This window comes from Schistosoma haematobium, chromosome 4 (assembly GCF_000699445.3).
Source record: "Schistosoma haematobium chromosome 4, whole genome shotgun sequence".
Lineage (NCBI taxonomy): Eukaryota > Metazoa > Platyhelminthes > Trematoda > Strigeidida > Schistosomatidae > Schistosoma > Schistosoma haematobium.
In genome coordinates, this window is record NC_067199.1 from 11,385,916 (window position 1) to 11,409,759 (window position 23,844).

At 34.5% G+C, this 23,844-nt stretch overlaps 2 protein-coding genes across 3 annotated transcripts in view; one reads left to right on the forward strand and one right to left on the reverse strand.

Moving 5' to 3' along the window:
* Positions 1-80, forward strand: part of APBA1_1 (Amyloid-beta A4 precursor protein-binding A member 1) — a 48,744-nt gene extending 48,664 nt beyond the window's left edge. Inside the window, exon 14 of the mRNA XM_051215644.1 lies at positions 37-80. The gene's annotated coding sequence lies outside the window, so the exon portion shown is untranslated. The remainder of the gene's footprint in view (positions 1-36) is intronic.
* On the reverse strand, positions 8-20,339 carry MS3_00007381 (uncharacterized protein). 2 transcript variants are annotated; one of them, XM_051215646.1, is made up of 14 exons: positions 20,095-20,339; positions 19,460-19,517; positions 18,231-18,352; positions 18,119-18,193; positions 17,724-18,076; positions 15,983-16,125; positions 12,769-12,917; positions 11,574-11,797; positions 10,005-10,158; positions 9,268-9,358; positions 7,458-7,546; positions 6,172-6,453; positions 1,762-1,953; positions 8-440 (listed from the first exon to the last, which is right to left on the reverse strand). In XM_051215646.1, the coding sequence occupies exons 3-14, from the start codon at positions 18,288-18,290 to the stop codon at positions 195-197; spliced, it is 2,058 nt and encodes a 685-aa protein (XP_051066177.1). In that variant the 5' UTR covers positions 18,291-18,352; positions 19,460-19,517; positions 20,095-20,339; the 3' UTR covers positions 8-194. The 2 variants fall into 2 exon arrangements, with proteins under 2 accessions (XP_051066177.1, XP_051066178.1); XM_051215645.1 differs by having other exon boundaries at positions 397-440; positions 6,172-7,546; positions 19,460-20,339.
* Between the last annotated feature and the right edge of the window lie 3,505 nt (positions 20,340-23,844).

Consider the following 23,844-nt stretch of genomic DNA (forward strand, 5'->3'; position numbering starts at 1 on the left):
TCACAAGTTTTTTTATAAATAACTTTCTTGATCCAGGACTAGAAAAAACTACCGAATACATGATTTAAAATATTTTTAAATACAGAAAATAACGATTCACTCAAGAACGATATGTGCAGAATGAATCTAGTTATTCATACTTTGAGACTAGCAAAAAATAACGAATATATATATATATGATACATTTACAAAATTCAATATCCTGGAGGTAAAGCTGGACCTTCTGGTTCAAATTCACTGTTGTTTGAACCTGACTCTCTATCATTAATTATTTGTGCATCATTTGAAGAATGAGTATTCAGTTTATTCGGTTGCCATTTATCGTATGTATGCCATAGATTTTCAAAAGTTACAACTTTTTGACGTAAATGTTCAAAATTCTCCAATTTTGGTTTACGCCATAGACGAGGCTCTTTGTCTAGTGCACCAGCTATAATTTCCTGTTAGAATGGAATTAATAAGGAACTTGATAAAATGACAATTTTAAAGTAAAAATCAAATTGTAAAATTTATTTTATCATAATTAAACATGAATAAAATACTGTTATGGGACATAGTGAATAAAAAGCGAAGAATGGGAATGAGCTATCCAGATTATTTTCAAGCTTTTCTTCGCGAAATTTCAGCTGGGAGCTGGTTTGTTCTCTCCCACAGAAGGCTGTTGCTGACAGTATTGGTATCCGGTCAACCAATATTGAGTATTTTGCGTAGACAACTATTTATAAATACTTGCACCTTCTTGATGATGGTTGTTGTAGTTCTCCAAGTTTCAGCTCCGTACAGTAGAACTGTCTTGACGTTCTCATTGAAGATTCTGACTTTGATATTGGTTGACAGTTGTTGCTGATGGTATCCGGTCAATAGATGTTGAGTATCTTGCGTAGATAAATACTTGTACCTTCTTGATGATGGTTTTAGTAGTTCTCCTCTTCACCAACCATATTTTTTAATACTCAATATTCTTCAATATCATTCTTACTATAATAAGTTCAACTAGTTTAATGTAACATCTTGTTAATACTTCATTCCTTTGTTCTAATGTTGTGATATGAAGATTTATGCTAATACTAACTATTTTTGTCAAACATGACATTGTCGTTTATGATTGACCGATATGAAATTACAAATCGAAATCATTCAAAGACAATCGTTAATTTACAAACAATATTATTATTTTAATGTGTAAATTCATAAAAATGTCATTAAAAATATCTAATTACAGTAAGATTAATTTTGAATGTTCTACATAAAAGACTGTTATTGATAAACAATCATAAAAAGGAAATGTTAATTTCCACTGTTTATCAGTTTGTCACTTCGATTTTTTCCAAACCTTGAAAGTCAATTAACTACTAACGTTTACTGAAAATTTTTAACTTCAATGATGTAATCACACTGCATTTTTATGTAATCAGAACGCAATTTTCTATATTCCTATTCTCAAGATCATTGTTAACACGATTTGTAAAGATTTTGATATGATGAAACCCGCCTCATTTATTAAAGCAAATTAGAATAAAAGATTGACATGGATGATAAAGAGTTGTAACTTTTGACCTGATGGTGTTTAGTGACTGTTTTCATGGTGCTGATTCGACAGTTGAATGATATTTTATGTTATCATAGTCGTATTTTTTTGTAGGCCATATGCAGTTTTAGCCGGCGCTTTTTAGCTATTTACTTATCGAAGTAAATTTAGGTCATTCAAACCGATTTTAGTCAAATTGTGAAAATACGATTTACTCAAATGAAAATCCTTACACGTCCAGAATATGAAGATATTTCGTGTTCTTCATCTAAAATACGTGCGAAACCACCATTTGTAGTACCGAACTCTACAGCTAAATAAGCGAATTTCGGAGGAATTGCACCATACGCGCCAGATCCACCCGGTTTTAATGTGATCAGGCGACGATTTTGATCCCATTCAGAGCCAATTTCGCTTAAGGCTTTCTAAATAATAATTTTGGAAAAATAAAATCTCAATTTAAAGAATATTATAGAACAGAGACTGGACTGAATGTAGGTTGCCGGATAAATACATTATGTAATAGGATAGAAGACAAAATTATCAAACAGAAAAGTATGTTATTAAAATAAGCCACTAAGAGAACGTAGGTGAGGATAAACACATTCAATATGGCAATCTGTTTCAAAATAAACTATTGAATATCCCGATATGGTGATCTTAACTACGTAGCGGACCATAGCAAGTGGTCAAAGGTTTCAACCGGTTGCCTTAATGTGTTTGATCGGAATACTTTTCCGAGATGCACCTAATAGATTATCGATCCTTGCCCTTTTACTGGTTACCCTGGGTTCACATAGAATGTTGTGACCGATAATCTATAGCACATGCTTTGACTTCAGGCGTGGATCCAGTAAGGGGAAAGTTGCCGTTTTTATAACAACAAAGGGTCGAAACTTGTTCGTACCTTCCGGTTTATGAAACAATCTACCAGCAAATCTTTGCTTTGGCTTTCGTAAATGCTCGCTTAATGATATCTACATATCATCTCACCCTCCTATTTGACTGAGGGTGAAGTAAATGGATATGATTGATGTGCTGTTTGCTGTAAAATGCGTGCAACTACTGGGAGTACTGTTTTGGGATTCAATGGTGACGTCATTTCGAAAATCATAGAGATTACTTCAAGTTGTTTCAAAGTTTCATGAGTAAGAATTAAAAATACGGTTCTGTTGAAGTGCCTATGGAGTCTGGGCAAAATCATGAGCATGTCTTCTCTGATTGTATCCATAGTTGTGAAGGCAACTTTGAAGATTTTTCCGCAAATTAGTGGCACATGAGGGAACTTTTGTCAATGAAAAGAAGTCCTGGTTTTCAGGCCTGATTCTAGACCTGTTTTATCAGTAGTCAACCACAACTAGCAAATATACAGCTGTTTATGTCGCAGAGATTAACGAACAACAGTTTTAACTAGTTACTCGAAAACTACGATTTTTAATAGACACTTTAAAACAAAATCGACTAAACCTATTAACCTTATCACCACATAAAAATAATTGCAGATTATTGTGTGGAATACAACGAACCCCTATTACCTTTGTGTTAGGGATGCAGGGGAATATACCAATCATTATCATGTTAAGTCTAATGATGTCCTTGGACTTTAAATGGACATTCCCTATTGGCCATTATTTATTTCACTCGTTAAATATTGTACAGATGTTGTTTTCTATTTTTATGGTACGATGTGGTCTGTTTGGTTGGTATATAAACAGAGTATGTTTGAAATATAACGATTCATATCTCAGAGGCTGTGACTTGTTCTGGACTCAACTGGCTGGGCTAGACAGGGAAGCGGGACCAATCAGAACTCCAGGCCGTTCATTACGTGTTACTGTAATCGATCGATAAAACGCTGCTCCATTTAAACTGCAATCCACACGTTACAACACTTTGAACATGGGTTAAGTATTATATGGAAAAGTTAGTTGTAATAAGATTTAGAAGATGAAAATGATTTCAGAAATAACCTATTTCTTGAGTTGTTTCCAATAAGTCAGTCATAGAAAACACTAGATTTGAGATAAATATGTATCGACTATAGGAATATTACACCTAAACACAAGCTGATCCGTGTTGAATAGATGCGGAAACATTATCTTTCCACTACTCAGCGCATTGACATAGCGAACTGGTCCGATTGTTTTATCAACCAAATAAACAAAGTACAGATACACATACTAAAGACCTTGAGCTACAAGGTTTCCATTAGAAAACATTATCCGATCTCCTAAAAGATGAAATAAAGTAATTGGTCAATTAGAGCATCGCGCAATTTCGTGGATTGGTTTAAGTTAGACACTAAAACTGTTGAATTTCGGCTCAGTAGTCTAGAGGTTAAGCGTTCGCACGCGGGATCGTGGAGGCGCACTGCTAAGGAGTCTCATGCTAAAATAAAACGGTCGCCCAGTGTTTCCAGGTTTTTAATGGTGGTCTAACATTCATCGATCCATGATCTTAATTCAGCATTTAACCGAGTGATAAAACAAAAGAATGTATCAATGATAGTCACTTGGCTCAGTTTTGAAATAATTTTTTTTCAATCTTCAGGTTTAGCTATTTACATTGACCTATACATTTTATTTTGTACGTAAGCTATGTATGCTTAAAATTATTTTGACTAAATCGATTTTGTATAATAACAAATAAGTACAACCTACACAACATTCTTTCTAACATAAAGACAATAATTAAATATCATAAATAATGTTTTTAGCTTTTATTGTCTAGATGAACTACATCAGTCAGTCGGTAAAATCTGATGGAGCGTCATCAATACTATAAATTAATTACGTCATATGCGACCAGCTCAAACTTTTAGATTTTCGTCGTTAAATGTGTATAATTTTTTTCAGTAAATTTTCCCGTTTTCGGTTTGTCAAAATGAACTAAATATGCTTGTCATTAGAGTATATTTACGCACCTACATAAAATATTTACAGTTTACCGAGAATCTAGTTACTGAAAGACTCAAGAAATAAAACAACGGTGTTGAATAGTGGCTAGCAGAGGGATTCAGAACTTGTTTTTCGTCTGATTCAGGACTCATCAGCTATATGTATGTTCACTACAAGATTACAACCAAGTATTTTCCGCTCTGAACGTATTATACACTTAGCTACTGTGTACAGATATCTATTGACTCGTACAAAGGAGGTTACCACAGAGTTCGTTAATCAAATAAATTTGAGGGAGAAAAACTAGTCGTAAGCAATTACGAATGACGAAGAATGGGAACTAATTTTGATGGAGTTTAGAAGACAAAACTCCACTAAAATCATCCACGTGAACTAAAAATCTCCACTATCTCAAAACGGCAACCAAAAAATATTTTTGTGCATATGTTTTTGGATATTCACAGATGAAATACTTAACAAAACGTGAGCTTTGTTGTAATATTCCGTATTTTGTGCGCAGATTTCTTTTTTGTAATCAAATGTATACTACCGAATAAAACAAGTAGTCTTACTGTTATAACAACAATACAAGTGTAAATTAATGAAGCAAACATTTATTTACGATGTTGTTGTTTTGTTCCGTTTTGTGGAAAACAAAACTAGAGAAGAGTATTTATCACAGATTAGTGGAAATCATAATATTCTAGAAATAATCGCTAATATTTGTGTTTTTTTTAAAACGGAAATAAAGGATGACGGGTTGACGAACTAATACAAACAGATTGAATTGAAATCAGATATTTTTTGTTACTTTCTGTATTCATCACAGTAAATATTTGTTCAGGCCAACACAATATTCTTAATCGATCTTTAGTTGAAGTGTGAGAAATTAGTTACATAGTTAGGATCTGTAGTGACAAGCAACTAAAATAGGCTTAACACGCTTAAGACATCGTTCATTTATGGTACTAAGGTATATTACGAAAATTTATTTTTGTCGATTTGTATATTATCAGTTAGAATAAATACGTTTCTATTAACACCCCAAGCCACTTAATCATAGTATCGTTAAAGAGGAATTTAATTCAGTATTGTTCATATTTTGTGATGAGAATTTACTTGCCGTGTAAACAAAAGTATGGTATCAGATTAAATGGTAACCGTTAGTTATTATTATTAATGTTATCAGGTTACGGGTTTCACTTTTTGTTCCTGCTCGTCTTATCCTAAATCGAAATGGACACAACTGAAAATCTGATGGAAAGAATGCATTGTGTTTAGATGAAAGTAGTTTGATACTTTATCCATTAGAAATGTATAAGACTCAATTTTTAAATTTAACCGTGTCAAGTAAGTCTGTCATCTGAGTTTATTCATACACAATTAGATTGATAACTTAACAAATTGCAAATCCGACAATTGGTATGTGGAAATAGTTTTGTTTTAATTATTATGAACTGGAATCAGCTGGAGAACCGAATGACTCTCTCGTTCTCGTTTTAGGATTCCTCAACCGTAGACACCACCCCTCCCTCCACTATAACATAGAAGAGCCTGGATAGGAAAATAAGTGTGATATTGTAGACCCAGATTGTTAAGAAAGTCGAGACGAGAACGAAATTGCTATCTCATGCTTCCTGCTGGTAATCAACGGTACTCCAACTAATGTCAGTCTTCAATGAACAAAACTATCCTCCATATAATCAATTTCCAACAATATATAAAAATTATATACATATAAATTACCTTAAAGTAAGCAGGTAGTGAGCTGTATAATTTTTTGGGAACCGGAATACACTCCACTTGTGCATGATGACGAATAGTATCCGATTTACTAGCAGTTTCAATGAAAACACAACCTGACTGACTGTACTGCTCTTCGAACATTACTGTTAGTTGATATTTGAAATGTCGAATTTCTTTTATTGCATCTTCATCTAGTCGAGTAGTTGAACTGATATGTTCATAAGGTGTAAGTAAACAATAACCTGGTGTCATACTAATATGGGAAGGTAAAGACAAAAACACCTGGAGAAAAAAAAGAACACGACAGTTACTTCCTTTTTTATGCAATAGAGTAATTGTGTAAAAGATGGGTGTATATTCGACCAAGCGGTAGCGGCTCTCAGTTACTAGATTGCAGGTTTTAACCTGGCTCCACTTATAACAGTTCAAACAGTTGGATAATATCATTGGCCCTCACACTTACAGTATGGTTCGAAGCTAAGTACACAAAACTGTAACTGGAAATAAGTCAAATAAATTGAAAGCTAGTGAAACTACAAATAGCCAGGACTGAAGTAAATGGAATGAATTTGATAGTTTCAAATAAATTGAGCGTTGGGTAGAAAATTAATGATATATATATATATATATATGTTATATCCCGATGAGTATAAAAGTCGTATTTCTGGCGTTTCGTGACTTAACATAGGCCGCTTCTTCAAAGTAAACAGAACTTTTTTGTTATAAAATGTTATAAAACTTTAAAATGAATTTTATTTTTATTCTAAGATTAGCCAATATAGATTTTGGGATCAAGTCCATGATTTTTAGGTTCCATAAGAAGTATAACCTTTAACTATTTAGTCATTCTAGTAGTTTGAAATGTCTGTTCTACATTAATTCGTAATACAATCAAGTTGTTATAGGATTTCAACAGTCGATATTAGTGTCTCCAATATTAAACTGATCATTTTCTTGATGAGAACAAAAATTATTGACAAGTTTTAATATATTTTGGATTGTGGAACGGGCGTTTTGTCATACTTGAAAGTCACTACATGGATGTACCTGTATCGCTATGCTGTTCACATCGGTACTCAAATTCAATACCTGTCGCTTGAAATATCGACATATTATCCACTAACCTACTTGTAGAAAAGAGACTGAATAGAAACATTTTCTCATAATGTAACGGTACATGCAAAGACTGGTTAAAATTTAGTCTTGAATATCAATAACGGAATAGTTAAACCTATTATGAAGAGAATTCACGGAATAAAAGTAGTGAAAATCAAACATTAGTATACCTTTTCACCAAGACTAACAATTAAATATTTAGGAACACGTTCCAGACAAGTTAAACACTTTGACTCAGCAAATACTCTTCTCTTATAAGCTATATAGAAAGAAATAAAGAGTAAAATAGAATAAAACAGAAACTTAAAATATACATGACATTAAAATATTACCGGCTAAATATAATACTCAATATGTTTAAAAAGCTGTTTTAGCAAGGTTCTTAGTTTAAAAGCGATTTAATTACATGTGAATAACAGTTTAATGACCAGTGAAAATTATTAGATTAACTATCTTCAAATTGTACACAACGGAACCTACGTTATAAATGGAACTAAGAATGTTTGAAAATAATTTACCTTTTGAACAAGTAAGTAGAACGTCAATCAACTCTAGAATCAGTCAGGGGCTCTTATAGAACACCTCTAATGTATGGTATTTAGTCTTAAGCTTGAACGAAACAACTGTAAAATGTGGTTTACTTTAATTAAATGACTGTCTAGGTAATATCAGTTCATAATGAAAGTTACTTGTAAACTAGAAATCCGCTTATAAACCCGATCAATGTATATGTATTAAACAAAACTTTCAAGGTGGAGAAAAATAATGTTTATCGTTACTTTTATAGTATTTTTCATTGATTAAAACAACGTCATACATGAAGACAGTTTCATCAAAATTGTTAGTTAGAACTTTACTAGAAACAAGGGATTGATTGATATATATTTCGCACCTCATAGTTAAAAACGTGTTCAACGGTAAATGTACAATTAACTGAACACGAAATTGATCATTGAATCCTTAGGATAGTGTAATGAGAAGACGAAGTTCTGATAATCTTCGTCTTCGTATTACATAAATTTATCAAAGGGATCAATTGTTTTAAATAGAATCTTTAAGTTCTTTTTGGAAACCAGGTTAATATTTAGACACTACCTTAAAATTGAGTGATTAACATTTACTGACTATTAAATTTTATTATTATTAATGGCTTTATTCAATATCATATTCTTTGTACAATATAGAATTTTCATCACAAAGTATTTCGACAAGATTCCTTTCCTTATTTCTTGGTCGATCCTGACGATAAATATTGAGTGGTCGCCGGTTAGATGTTAGCAGTTCAAGAATTGACATCTGAATAATGTTCATTCTTTTCAATGTATATTACCAGCAACCACAATGTCGCTTATTGAACTTTTTTGTAACCTGTACAGCGAAAGATCGTAAGCTTTCCATAAACGCGCCTGAACAGGTTGTTCAATTTATAGACATGATGGTGTGTTAAAACAAACAAAAACAGATAACTTGTTGAAATATCTAGATGACAGGAACAGGTAGGCCAGATATTCAAGTAGGTCGCCGATATTTACAAGAAACAACTAAATCAATTATTCCACCATAGTTTATTGGTGCAATGAGGTACAAACTATTCGTACAAACTATTCGTTCTACACCTACAAAATAATCGTTAGCTAATTTCAATTTAACTAAGTACGATTCAAATAAATATTTATATGCTGGGAAAAATGAATCAAAATTTATCAGCCTCAAAGGGTCTTATCTAAACAGTTTGTTTTAAGGATTCACAGAGTTACAGATTCAAAACTCACTTCATCTGTTTTGATCATTATGTCCCATACATGGAAAGACATACTTTATTTAGAAACAACTATTAGAATATAAACAGTAATGAGAACTGATCTTTTATAAGAATTAGGACTCGTTTACTCGAAGAAAAAGTCACATTTATACTACAGATTGAAAATAAACGACAAAATCAACATACACACAACTCCACGGTCTAATCGGTAAACCTACATGATACAGCATCCTGTTTACATTTAATAGCTTCTTTTTCAGCATTTAATCGTTTTTTCACAAAAGCATCAGTGTATTCATCTTCTACACTCTAAAAATGTATACATTTAAATAAATACTGTGTAAGAGCTTACAATTATTAGAGATAAATACACAAACAACATAGAAATTAACATAACAATATAGCAGTTAAGACAGATATTGACTTCAGTGATTTGAGTACTTTGCTTTTAATTGTGTCGACTATAACTTATTTGTACCAAATTATAGGTCTGTGTACACGGTTAGTAGTGTACATGACTAGTAATTAGTACTATCACTCTGTCTAAACAGAAGTTCAATAGATTACATTAATCTTCTACGTTTGTAAAATACTTTTCATCTATATTTATTACAATTATCTAACTTCTGTTTCTGTTTTTCAAAACATCTGTGGAAGTCTTCGGAAGTTAGGTTTGTCAATCATATAATCGTTTCGCGTTTTATGATCGCTACGTTATACCAGCAGTTCTGTTTTGAAAGAGATCAATAATATAAAGTTGTATGATTAATAGGAAGCATGATCTGACGTATCGACTAAACAATTGCGGACCATCATTGTTAACAATCTCTGTAACTAGCTAAGTTTGCGTGGGTATTAGACATTTCATGTATTAAAGTGAACGTTTCCTTCATTCAATATATGTGTTATATGTAACTTTGTTTACAGAATAAAATTGACAACAAAAACATTTCACCTTTCTAGCAAGTTTTGAAAATTCCAAATCCATATCACTGGCTGAATGTAAACGTTCATCACGTATCATATCAGCAACTTGTTGGTCTTCATTATCTTCTGGGAAGAAGGCTATCCGTTGTCCAGTTGAGTCATGAGATTTAAAACGTTGTGAGCTGGAAAGTGATATCAATCAATCGAAAATTGCAGTCAAAAATTGCATGATTTCAATAATATAAAATTAAATAGATGTAATGTGTTTGTAAGAACAGATGTGTTTTGAAATAGTTATTACTAATGAAGAACATCATGTAGTGTGTTGCAATACATGCACAAACACACACATTTTAAAATTTATTTGGATGCTTGATATTTTATACAGTTGAGTGGGAAAAGTTTCCGGGTTGTAAGACTATACACCCATCTTCATGAATCAGCCAGTCGATCACAACCAACGCCAAGTCTGACACAGATGCGAATTGGTTTAAATTGCCAGCCCACATCATCACACTAAGAATAAACTAACGAGATGTATGTGGTTGACTGTTTAACCCTTTTTCTTTATGACAAAGAAGTATCATTAGAGATGTTGGTTATCAGAAAGAAACACCTTACTGCTATCACATCCCAGGGAAGCCCTGCTCACTGCATTCTCGCGGTAGCAGTGTTGTCTAAAAACTTGAAAGGATGAAAAGTGAATATCCGGTGCTTCAACAGGGTTGGTGGACACGGAGGATCTATCTAGGGGAGTTGGAAAACCCTGATTCGAAATCAATGGTGCACATGGGCTACAGTACCCCGAAGGAACAAATGGAGCATGAACCAATCGTTGGTCACAGGCTACCATGGGACTGCATCTCCTGACGTTGCTCCACTGACTTGTGGATCAGACCTGTAGGTCGAAGGCTCCAGGTAAGGCCCCCTAGGAAAATCACCTGCTTCGGTTTGGGCACCTGTGCAGCATCACAGCACACACAGAAATCAAGTGACTTGTGTGGCATATATTTATTCGGGGCCCCTTTGTACCAATATTTATGTATTCAAATAAATAAATAAAGCATTCCAGGATAGTAGGCAGTACGATTTAAACTTCAGATCATAAGCTTATTGTTCCTAGCTCTACCGCTATTAGACCAACCCACTTGACACGGTGGAACCTCTAGAAAGGAGTGAGTCACTTAATATAGCTTGGTTGAGTTTTCATGATAGCCAAGAGTAACAATCGCGTCAAGCTAGCAGATATAGTTGAGATCAGTATGAGTTCCACTGGTAATCAAAGCATTTTACATAGGCACAATGTGTGGGTGAGTGAAGAATTAAAGAAAGTTAGAAATCGATGATAATGATACGACCTCATTTACGATATATATTATCAGCTGCTCCACTTTGGATTATTATTCTACAAAGATCCTTCGGTTTTCGAGAGTTATCAATATCTGTTATTGACATAAAAAGAGCAAAATGAGTTTGAATTCTTTTTAGTCAAATAGTTGAACGTCAAGAAGTTGGTGTAAAAAGTCATAGCACACAATTTCCTTCAAATGTATGAATAAACTGCAAATAAAGCAAACATCTAAAAACAAAAGCATACTTTTTATCATTGGTATGTGAAGTTCCTGGAAGATTACGTATATGTACTGGTATTTCAATACCTTGATCATTTAAACGTGTTAATGCGATTATTTTAGACTGATTATCTCCTGACTGATTATGGATTGCTTTATTCTTTTGTACAGTATGAATTCGTACTTTAATACCACGACGCATAGCTTCACGTAATTTTTCTAAATTTGCTTTTAATTTTTCTACTTTCACCTATTTATAATAAAATATATTTTAAAAATACAAACAAATGATATAAAAACTTTTTTTTCTGAAAAGAAGAGATAGTGTTATTTATGATAATGAACAACATATGAACTAAAGACGTTAGTTCATATACAGTAATGGACTTGATGTTTTCTGAAAGAAATACCACCAGAAATCTCATATTTCCAGTTTTACAATTTTGTTTTTGAAATTTTGTTACTACACGCTTTAATTTCTTGCACGGCCTGAAATCATAAATTCATGTGATCTTTTATTTCCTTTTTATCTTTAAATATATAATTTTGACCAAACTATCTGCAAGTCAATTATAAACTAGGATTAAATATTAATATTGTCTATTGCAGAGACAATAAAAGACTAAGAAAGTAACAATATTTCTCTTTAAATTATGTGGACTTACTAAAAACGGTTGAAAATTTGTTGGTTGTACATAGATTAAGTTTAATCATTTTCATATACATCGCTTAGCTAATGTGCTGTGTGAAATAATGGATCAATTATACTTACTGATAATATACACGGTAATATTAATCAGGTTTATTTATCACACAGAGTTTTTGTACTGAGGTTTGAATGTCACTAAATAAGGTTCTCCAATGAAATTGAAATTTGAAATGCATTATCTCCAATAACAAAGTACTTTTAATCAGATAAGAAAGATTAAAATAGTAAGTATGGGACAAGTCGCCTCTAATGTAGCATTTTTTGACTAAGGGAATAGTAATAAGTGATTACTTAGTAATAACTGATGCCATGTTTACTTATTTTAATGTTGGCTGAAAAACAAGTGCTACAACCAGTAAGCCGTCCTTCTAAAAGTGAACGCAAGATGAAACTAATGACTACGTATCAAAGTGTCTAGACAAAAAAGTTACACTCGTCAAACAAACAAAAACTGCAAATAGTGCAGCGTACATAGTATGAAACAACACTTTACCCCATAAATAATCCCTTACGTGATTCGACTCCAATTCTGCTCGCATCACCTTAGCAGCGACTGAATTTATGTCATCATTTGTAACTAAACGTTCTTCAAATGTTCTTTGACAATCATTGATAGAATTTTCTGATTCCGTGGTTAATTCTTTTTGCTTTGATAATGATTCTACGAGTCACAAGATGTTAATCAGTTATTAAACAATGTAAGAAGTAACTTGTAAGACGCTTACTGAATAAGAATAATTATATCAGCCAGTCAGTCATGCACAACGTAGAACCTGGCTTACATGTGAATCCGCTGAAGTTGTTATGCTGAGCCAACACAGTGAGAGATAGTTATGTACAAAGTGTAGTATGTAAAGCGGGATTGTGGTTACCTAGGATGTGAGTCTGGGTCTATTTGGAATTTATTAGTGAGATGCACATATATCACAATGCTGATGTTTACCACGGCACTTATCACTTCAGACATTAACAACGCTCCATCTACTACGCAACTGAATCCAAATAACTTATTTCGCAACATATACAATGGAAAAATACAAACTCTTACAAATGTTATATTATAGTTTATTAACCAAGAATAGCTCTTCTCATGAAATGATATCAACTAGAGAACGATTAGTAAAACAACAGAGAATTAGATGATTGTTTTCCCTTAAATCTTAATTGTATGTACGCTTGGCCATATATACAAGACTGCGTTCACATCTCATCACGAACAGATCATAGTTGACTCAATAAAGTATATGTATAATTTATTTTTGACAGTTAGTATTCAGAAACTAAGAGTTAATTGAACACTTGACTTTCTTTACGACGATCAACTACGAAATAAACACAAAACAATGTAAAATGTGAGATATCATATCCCTTTATTGTAGAGACATAGATTTAACCGAGGAAATTAGTAATATCACCCGATAGCTCTAATCATCCTAACGTTTTTGAAGGTGTTGTGTTTTCTGAGCCAAAAGGTTTAATCATGAAACTTCCATTGCCTTTCTAGACAACATCATCAACACATGCTTCAAAAAGACGTAAGCCATTAAGAATTCCACGGTTGACCAACAGTTTATTCTGCTAACATGGTATTTGATGGTTATCCATATACATATTTTCGATGTTTGTACACTTGTTTTGATCATCCCTCTTGGTTTCATAAACAGCTTTAAGGTCAGAAATCAGGCGAAGGAAGAAAACAATCAAAGAAAATTTGAAAACACTGATATCATGTGGACAACAACTGAATACCATGTCAGCATGACAAGCTGTTGCTCAACCGTCGACGTTTTAATAGCTTTTTTTCTTTTAGAAGCACGTTTTGATGATGTTGTCTAGAAAGTAGATGAAAGTCTCACGACCAAACCATTGAGCTTAGAAGATAAAACATCACAAAAATCCTTCTGAGCCAAATACCTTTTCTATCATCTGACCCCTGAAGGTAAAACTGAAGAATAGATCCAAATAAAAACCGAGTAGTTAAAATGGAATTCAGTAGAGCAAAATTATCAGCCAAGTGCGCAAATACATGTGCTACACGATGTATTACTGATTAACACAACATATTGATGTCACCGGTCTGCATTACAGCTTAGAAACTCCTTCAAAAATCGACGCCTTACACACCAAACACATACATATACCGTTCTGTTATATTCTCTTTCTTACGGTTATGACCCAGCTATTCCTATTGCTTAGTATTTTCGGACACCGATTCACTCGACAAGTCCTGTTAGCGGGACATAGACTGGGTTAAAGCATGCTCAGTGCACGATTGCTTTGGTGCACGCTGATTGGCTAATTCTCGTCCAATCAGCGTTAGACAATACTTAGTGAACACTGTAGAAATCTCATGTGAAAAACTATAAATATACTAACGTTTTCCCTATTGTGCTTCTTACTTGCATCTTACTTCCATTTAACCTTGTTATTTGGAATATAATCTCTTTCTTGTTCAACCGTGTTCTGATTTGGGGACTTGTCGAGTGATTTGGTGTCCAAGAATATTAAGCAATAGGAATAGCTGGGTCATACGGTAAGAAAGAGATTATAACAAGTCCCGAAATCAGAACACTGTTGAAACAGGACAGAGATTATATTCCAAATAACAAGGTTAGATGGAAGTAGGAAGCAAGTAAGAAGCACAATAGGGAAAACGTTAGTATATTTATAGTTTTTCACATGAGATTTCTAGTGTTCACTAAGTATTGACTAACGCTGATTGGACAATAATTAGCCAATCAGCGTGCACCAAAGCAATCGTGCACTGAGCATGCTTTAATCCAGTCTATGTCCCGCTAACACATTCACAAAAATATCAAAAACGCATTGATACAACAATAATTTAGAACCTCTATCCCAATAATAATGTAGCCTAACTGCCATTAATCTTGGAAGTATATGACGACGTGACATAGTTATTTAATTATTTTTGTAAAAACTAATTAATTACCTAGTAATCACATAAAATTTCAACGGGTGGGTAAAACCCACCTAGTATCGCCACTAAAAAGAGGGTCTCTTATGAAAACAGTATGGTGATCAGCCACCAAAGACAGAATGACGTGTTTGACTTTAAACAATTCACTTTCGAAAACTAAACAATAAAACCAATGGTATAACTCTGCACTGCCTACTTAAAAATTATAATTGATGGGAACAACTAAATATCATACAAAAGTAATTATTTTCTTTAATTATTTTTGCAAATGTTCTATTTAGTAAATTTTTCTGGCAATACTGGATACTAAAGTTATTTTTCTTCAATTTAGTTTTTATAATTGAAGAGTATAAACAAACAAATAGACAATCATAATACAGCTCAACATAGTTCTATCACGAATTGACAGTAGTAAGCTTTGAAAAGAAGCTTTGGAAACTAAGATGGGTAAGGAATATCTGTTCTATTTTTGTTTGGGACTCTTCGGTAACGTGCACCTACGTCGCCCTCAAAAAGCGTTGGAATTCAAGTGTCAAGGTAAGCATAGCACTCTTTAGATTACCAAAACAGAAGGTACCAGTTTTACATTTTTAACATCAATAGTAAAAAGTTGTGGTAAAGGGTGGTGATTCTGAACCAATACGACATCGGCGATATAGCTTTCATTTCTTATACAACTCACCCCAAGGCAAAAAAAGAATCAATAGAAATACATATAAATAACAAGAAAAACAAAAATGAACAAACTAATTAAGTGGTATTAGACAGAAAAGCAATATTAAGCATACCAATATCCTCGGGCGAATAAACTCTTTTTGAATGTAAATGAGACGATGATTTTTCATGTTTATCAGTAGTAGGATTAGTAGTCTGGCATTTACGCCAACGTGGTTTCATGTCCAATGTGTTAGAATTACACTGCGTTCTGGAACTGAGAAAGTATTGAGAGCAAAAAAATGAAAATCAGTGCTATATATTAAAAAATCTGTTAAAATAATGTAGACATACTCCTAAAAATAGATATAAATTCTTATAGTGATATCGAGTTTTCTAAGCTAAATGATCTAACTGAAAAGCCTTTATTGTCATTCTGGACATTTTCAGCACCTATTTCATGCCAAAGGCATCTACTTGAAGTGCAAATTTCTGCCATTCCAGATGAACATATATCTAACAGCAAATCACTGAATCCACTTTAACCACAGTATAAGGAAAATGACAATGAAATTAAATAATGTTTGCTCAATAATAACTAAAATTATCAGTCTTAAGACTAACTGGAGAATCAGTTATATTCCTCAAACTTTGCTACGAATATTCCCGTTGATTCTGACAGGCTGGTATAAGATAGAACTTTAGAATTCAGAAAAATTATTTGCTTCTGATTGGTTCGCAATCAAAGTTGGTTTGTAGTAGTACTGATAGCTTTCGATATTAGTAAGTAGGGCTCATAGCCTGTTTTATATATGAATCTTTATGTGAATAATAAGTGTACGTATTTATTCTTCAACAATGTCGTCAGTAACTGACAATCCTATAATCCATCTTCATAAAAATCAAGTATCAATCTAAAACATAATTAATCCATATTTATTTTCCAAGTACAGGGTTATACAGTTAGCTGAGTCATACTTTCGTTGCATGAGGGCTATTGATACTGGTTTACTGCCTAAAATCGAGAGATATAGTGTCGTTGTATGAGTTAACAGCTAAACTATCATGAGGTTTACGTCTTAACCAAAATAAGCTAGGACGTATAGGGGTGTTGAACTTAAAATTCTTATTAAGAAATTTAATATTAGTTTTGCTTTAGTACCAAGCTCATTAGTCCGAAATACCAATATTTTAAGAAGTATTAGTATACTCAATAAAACTTGAGTCTAAAAACATTCACTAATATAGGTTGATTAATTCAGTTGCATGACTTATAGAGTTAAGAACTTCATAAATACGTTAACCTTGATGTTTTTACCCTACTGGTCCGAGTAACATCTACGTTGAAGAAAAAGATGAATATAGGTAACACTTAAATAAATGCAGTTAGAAGAAAAAACTTGGTAGAACAACTCAGGTCAAATACTCATTAAATAGTATGTTAGTGAGAAACTTGGTGACACTGAGACACCTATACAAAGACATTATGATGAGACTACCCTAGTAACTAGTTTTATTAGTCTAGTACTATGCTGTGAAATTGTGATCTCAGAATACAATAAATTTTATTTGATTCTACAATCATATATAAAAACTAAGACGATTACTATGTAGACTGGCATTGTAAAATAAGAGGTGAACGCCTACTTAATATTCACAACACTAAATAAAGTAAAGCTTGAAGGTTTTATGAACTGTTACTCAGCTTGTAATTGCTGCGGTTATTTCCTATCCTGTTTTACATTCCTCAATAAGACCAAGTTAGTAAAACTTCGTACGTCTTAGATGGAAAGTGCAAATAACCCATAAGAGTAAACATGAAAATAAAGGCAAAATTCATAGTGAAATAAAATATGATTAAGAATAATTAATTACCATTTGTCATTTCCATGTCTATCTCCGAATCTATTCAACATATCATTCACAGTATCTTCGTCCCAACGCTGAAGCAATACATTTCTTAAACTAACACCCGTCTCCCTAGATGTGTCAACACAACGAATGAATGACTTATACAACCATGATTGATTATCGTCTGTCAAAACAGATTTTGAAGAAGTCTCACTATTTGGCAAACCACTCCCTCCATCTTTCAAGTAAGGATTAAGCTCATTTATTTTGTAGCTATTATTCTGACTACTTTTCGTTGCTTTATTCCCGCTTGGCTTTGAACTAAATGTATCAAAAAAGCAGTCCAGAGATTTGACATCAGTGATCCAATTATTTTCCTAAAACAAAAACGATTGATTATTAAAAATATCTCGACTTACCTGTACGTCACTTTTTTTAGATTTTTCTTTTGGACTTTGATCATCTTGTTTCCATTCATAATCACTCTCTGATGACTAAATTAATGACTGAATATGTTACACAAGAACCTACAGAATCATCAGTGCTTGATTTTCTATGCTTTCTTTTTTGCTTGTGTTTTTTGTGAGACATTAAAATATGTTGATAGTGATAAATCCTGAAATATAGCAGATATTTCGACCGATTTCAGAGCACTAAAAATATCAGTTTGACAATAACATAATGCGTTAATGACAAAAATAGGATGAGGAATTCTATCGATGGACATAATAATTAATTACTGGAAAATACCATCAGTTGATGTAACTGTATTTACAGTTTAAATGTTCAAACAACCGAAATCAGGTACAAATTAATTTCTTTAGAAACATGAATGTTATGTTTAACGCACTTTTACGAAAAGTCTATTAAGTGGACTTGTGATGGTGGTTTCAAGACCATCTTGTATTTGAAATTATGGTTTATTTTTGGCTAACTGTAATCACAGTGATACTGGGCAAATTCGTTTGATGTTAGACATGTGTGGAGAATATGACGCCTCAAATTACAATGAGGAAACAAAATCAGTCTATAAAAATCTGCATATCAATCTAAGGTGGTTATTGACCAGCTAACAACACAATACTGTGATTAATTACTCGAAATGAATCATTTTATTGATTTTTGGTGTATTACCAGTTGCATTACTTAATTCCGTATAAATTTAGTTTGATTTTTGATGTGTTTCCCTTTGCATTGGTTAAGACACTGTGATTTGTGTTCAGTGAGAACTGATGAGTTGGTAAAATCGATATATAATTCGACAAATTTGAATATAACTGAATTTCTTCAGAGTCTATCAAGAAAATCTAAACGCAAACTTTATCTAGCAGGCAGAAAGAAAGAACAGAAAGTCTCACTCATCATACTGAAGTTGAGGTTGAATATAATTAGCTTAGTGCATAAGCGCATCAATCTGGAGCATACACAACCAGTAATCTCATGAGCTGTCCCAAGCTGCCAATTCTGGGGAAAATTTGGCTCATTTTGGGGAAGCTACTATAGTAAATTTTGGGGAAATTTGGGGGAAATGAGACCCAAACCCCAAAATTTCCACAAACGTTGGGAGCTTGTGGTTGGACTTAAGAAGTCTGTGTTTCTTCCTATATAGAGTAGATCTGTATTTATCTTGTTTTTTTACCAGCTGGTCAAGCGGGCATAGTTTGTAATCTCTTGTTGTGAGGAAACACAACAGACACAATAGTACATGTGATCATATAATAAACAATAAAAACTGAATATCTAATAATACTGAAACTTACTTCCGAAGAAATGGTATTCAGATGCTTTAAATTCATATAAGACCAGTGACGTATGGATCTAGGTGAACGTAACTAAGTATTAGTCACATTATAAAATTTTAGAGATGATGTTAAGCAAGTACATCTTATCCACTTCAAAAATGTTTCACGTAGTGACAGTCAAGTTTAGGTGACAACGTAACCTGATAATCTGATATAAGAGAAGCCGTTATTTGTCTCCAGATACAAATACATATTTATAAGCTCGGCCACGAATTACACTATTTGATTAAAGGAAAAGTATACTTTTCCAAACGCATATTACATTAAAAATCCATCAACACCATTTTCTTCAAAGCATTAAACCCTAAAGTCATTTTAACAGCCTTATTACCTTGAATCTCCAAATTTTAATGAGGTCTTCAGTATACTACCTATTAACTCACATTTACATTATTGTAGTTTTATGAATGCTACGGCACACATCATATGAGGACAAAAACATATGACACACAACGTAGCTTAAAATGCTTTACTTTGTTAAGACTGGCGGAAGTTAAAAAAACGAGATTGATATTAGAGAAAAAGTCAGGTTTCTGGGTGTTAAAGAAAAACACAACGTAAAGTATTAATTCTAGTTCCCGCAGATTTACTACCCGAAGCAGTGATTTTCTATGTCCAATACAAATATTTCGAATGTTTTTGAACGGAATAGAGACGGCTTTCGTTCACTCGGCTTCCACACTCAGTAGCAGTTGATCACCCGTGCCCCTATATATAGACCTATGTACCAATAACGAAAAGAAGAGAAAAACTAGCGAATTATTTTGAAAAGATGTCCTTAATGTTTATGAATATATTAAATTTTCTCTTAGAGGGCTCCTAGAAGTTTACTTACGCCACCTCACTCGGCAGCGATTTTCAGAATTTGACTGCTCGTAAAGAGTAAAAGGTGTACCTACAGTCCTTCCTGCCATGTTCAGTCCCTAATTTCTGGATGTTACCCTCAAGGTTTGTGTTGGGACTGAGCTTAAGTAAGTATCTCAAGAAATATTGGGAGTTCCATAAGTTACTGGAAGGTCACGTCTGAAGTGCATATACTCCAAAGGATAAAGATTCAGTGATTTGAATTCCCAAACTGACTTCGTGGCTTGCGCTTTGGATACGTTCCAGTGAATTCTTTTCCTTTCAGAGTGAGGGAAAATACTATACTTTAATACTCTGTGTAGGGTGGAATTAAGTTAGCTAAGATTAATTGAAAAGTTCTGCCGTCAAACTGGCCAAAAATGCACTTCAACTTGGTGAGTGCAGGGTTTGCTCGAAAGCCATTCTTAATGAAGTTAGCGTAGGACTTTAGACCATAGTGTACCAAGACACCCAATTTTTTGTCAAAGTGGTATGCTCTTAGAGAGAAATTATCTAAGTTTCCTAAGCTTTTTTCAGTTTTTCACGTAAAAGCTAGTTCCGTTTACCTCACCCGTTTTTATCCATTTTGCCCGTTTGTAGTGTGCTTTTTAGTGTATTTTTTAACGGTCTTAGGCTTTTGCTAGCATTTATAATACAGTTTACATCAATATAGTCATGAAAAATTCATGCCAACGACCTGGATGCCGTTTTGCTGCTACATCTGGCATGCAGTGAGACAACTGCAAAGGTTGGTTCCACGAAGCGTGCACAGATCTCACAGCAACTGCTTACAACAGACTCATCAAGTCGGATCATAAATGAGAACGTGTTATGTCACTACATGCCACTATATATGCATTACCACTCGTGATGACGTGATGAAACTCAGCACCATCATAACGTCGAAAGTAATAGACTCCCTCAGCAAAGTCGGGTCTCCCAGCACAGGGTCGTTGAATGCAACAGTGGTTCCTAAAAACTCCCTAGGTGATTGGACTCACGTTAACAGAGCTAAAAAGGACCAGACGTCACCGTCTAAGCTGAACATCCCAGGTGTTGTACGGAGGCCAACTGGTGATTCGGTCGCATAGTCTACCCCCAAGAATATCCGTCCGATTATTAAAGAGCCTAGGAATTGGAAAAGAGCTTCGACCTTCAAACAACAAGGTGCTGAACCTGAACGCACCGGAAAACCTGGGAAAACAATGACAGTTCGTGATGACTTTCTCCTAATCATGAGCCTCAAAGAAAAGCCCTGATCTTCCTCTCAGTTTGCAGGACAAAAATGACAGGATGCTCTTGGGTGAATTAAACAAGAAGCTTGAACTTCCTAGAATAGAGCCTTTGACGGTCGCACGGCTCACTCGGGGAAAGGAATATAAGCATCAAAATCACATGAGGCTACTTCGTGTAACACTTAAGAATGCTACTGACGTAGAGGATGTCATGCTAGCTAGTCATTTACTGAAATCCAATGGAAACGTAAGAATACTACCCGATATACCGTACTCTGAGCGCAATCTCATCCGGAGCACTCCCAAAGAATCTCGCGAGAATTTTTTCCGCGGGAGCACTATCATTGTGCAAGGCGTACCGGAAAACACGGAAATAGTCAAAGAAACTTTGACATTAGGGAATGGAAATTCATCAAACAGTCTTTGAGACTCAAAAACATACTGACTCAACATGTGATGAGACTAGCCAAGAAGGACGGAGACTCTAGATCCCGGCTAATGAGGATAACTTTCCCATCCTCCAATATGGCGGCTGCAACTCCGGAAGCATTTCGTGCCAACAGACGTCGGTTGCCAACTGGAATCCACATGAAGCTAGGACCATATACAGTGTTAGTGGGACATAGACTGCTCAGTGCACGATTGCTTTGGTGCACGCTGATTGGCTAATTCTCGTCCAATCAGCGTTAGTCAATACTTAGTGAACACTGTAGAAATCTCATGTGAAAAACTATAAATATACTAACGTTTTCCCTATTGTGCTTCTTACTTGCTTCCTATTTCCATCTCACCTTGTTATTTGGAATATAATCTCTGTCCTGTTTCAACAGTGTTCTGATTTTGGGACTTGTCGAGTGAATCGGTGTCCGAGAATACTAAGCAATAGGAATAGCTGGGTCATAACCATAAAAAAGAGATTATAACACATAGAGGCAAGTTGGAGCTGATCATTCCACTTGTGGACTGTCTCGATAATAAAAAAAACGTATAAAGGACAGGGCCTACCAACTCGGCAAACCTTATATAGGTAGGCTACCTATCCCTTCACGTAAGGCTCATACAGACAAACAGGAAAAAGCTCACGCGTTTCAACTTGAGAGCATAAACTGTTTATAAATGAAGCCGCGAGTCTACCAGAGAAAATGGATGAGCTACGTGGACTTAGCAATGTTAATAAGAATATCTGAATCTTGGATATCTTCTCAGTTCTCGGACCAGGAGCTAACAATACCTGGAATATCCTTGTTTCGCAACGACAGAAAAACAGGAATTGGGGGTGGAGTAGCCGTATACATACGATCTTGCTTAGAGGCACACCAAGTTCATAACCTCGAGTTTAACAATCTTGAACGATCCATATAGTGCTCTGTAAGATTGTCTAGTACTTCGAGGTGTCTAGTCGGAGTCATTTACAGGAAGCCAACTGCCGACATCGAGTACGATAGTCGTATGCTGGAAGGACTATCCCGCTCTACCCGTCTCGGTTTCACACACATCCTGATTCTAGGGGACTTTAATCTCCCTAGAGTCAACTTCGCGGAACATACGTACACTGGAGGCGACAACTCAATTGGAGCTCGGTTCTACAACCTCATCGATGACTTGGGCTTATCTGAAAATGTGAGGTCGGCAACTCGTTGGAGAAACAGTCAGACACCATCGCGCTTAGACTGTGTATTCACAAACGAAGAATTCCTAGTTGACAACCTCTCAGTCCTGGCTCCTCTGGGAAAGAGCGATCATGCCGTCATAGCCTTCAGTTTTGTCACCAAAACTAAGCTAAGGTATCCCAACAATAATTTGCGTTGGAATTTTAAACGGTTGAATGTGCCAGCTCTACATGACTATCTACAACAGGTGGTTTGGGATGTTCACCCTCATCATATGTGGACGGTCATTGGGACTTCTTACTGCACACGCTCTTATGTGCTACAAACCATTCAGTTCCTCAAACGGTTCCCAAAAGCTGCAAGCCACCTACATTAATCAAGAACCGTACCCTTCGCCTGCTAAGCCGCGAAAGGCACTGTTAGGCGGAATACAAACGAACTGACGACGACAGAGCATACAGGCAATATAAAAATATCAGGAACATATGCACGAAGGCTCTAAGAGAAGACAGGCTTCAGTACCAGACAGAGCTTATGGAAACATTTGCCTCCAAACCTAAAAGCCTATTCCGTTATGCAGCCTCTCTTCGTCAAGCCAAAACTGGAGTTTCCCAACTGGTAGGTCTTAACGGCCGGACCAACAACGATGGCGACG

What these genes read in the sequence shown, in the direction of transcription:
- MS3_00007381 (XM_051215646.1), bottom strand. Translation starts at nt 18,290, where the DNA reads ATGTCTCACAAAAAACACAAGCAAAAAAGAAAGCATAGAAAATCAAGC. An exon ending in AGACATGGAAATGACAAATG is followed by an intron (nt 16,126 to 17,723) that starts GTAATTAATTAT and finishes ATACTTTCTCAG; the next exon opens with TTCCAGAACGCAGTGTAATT. An exon ending in TTGTTAGTCTTGGTGAAAAG is followed by an intron (nt 6,454 to 7,457) that starts GTATACTAATGT and finishes TTTTTTCTCCAG; the next exon opens with GTGTTTTTGTCTTTACCTTC.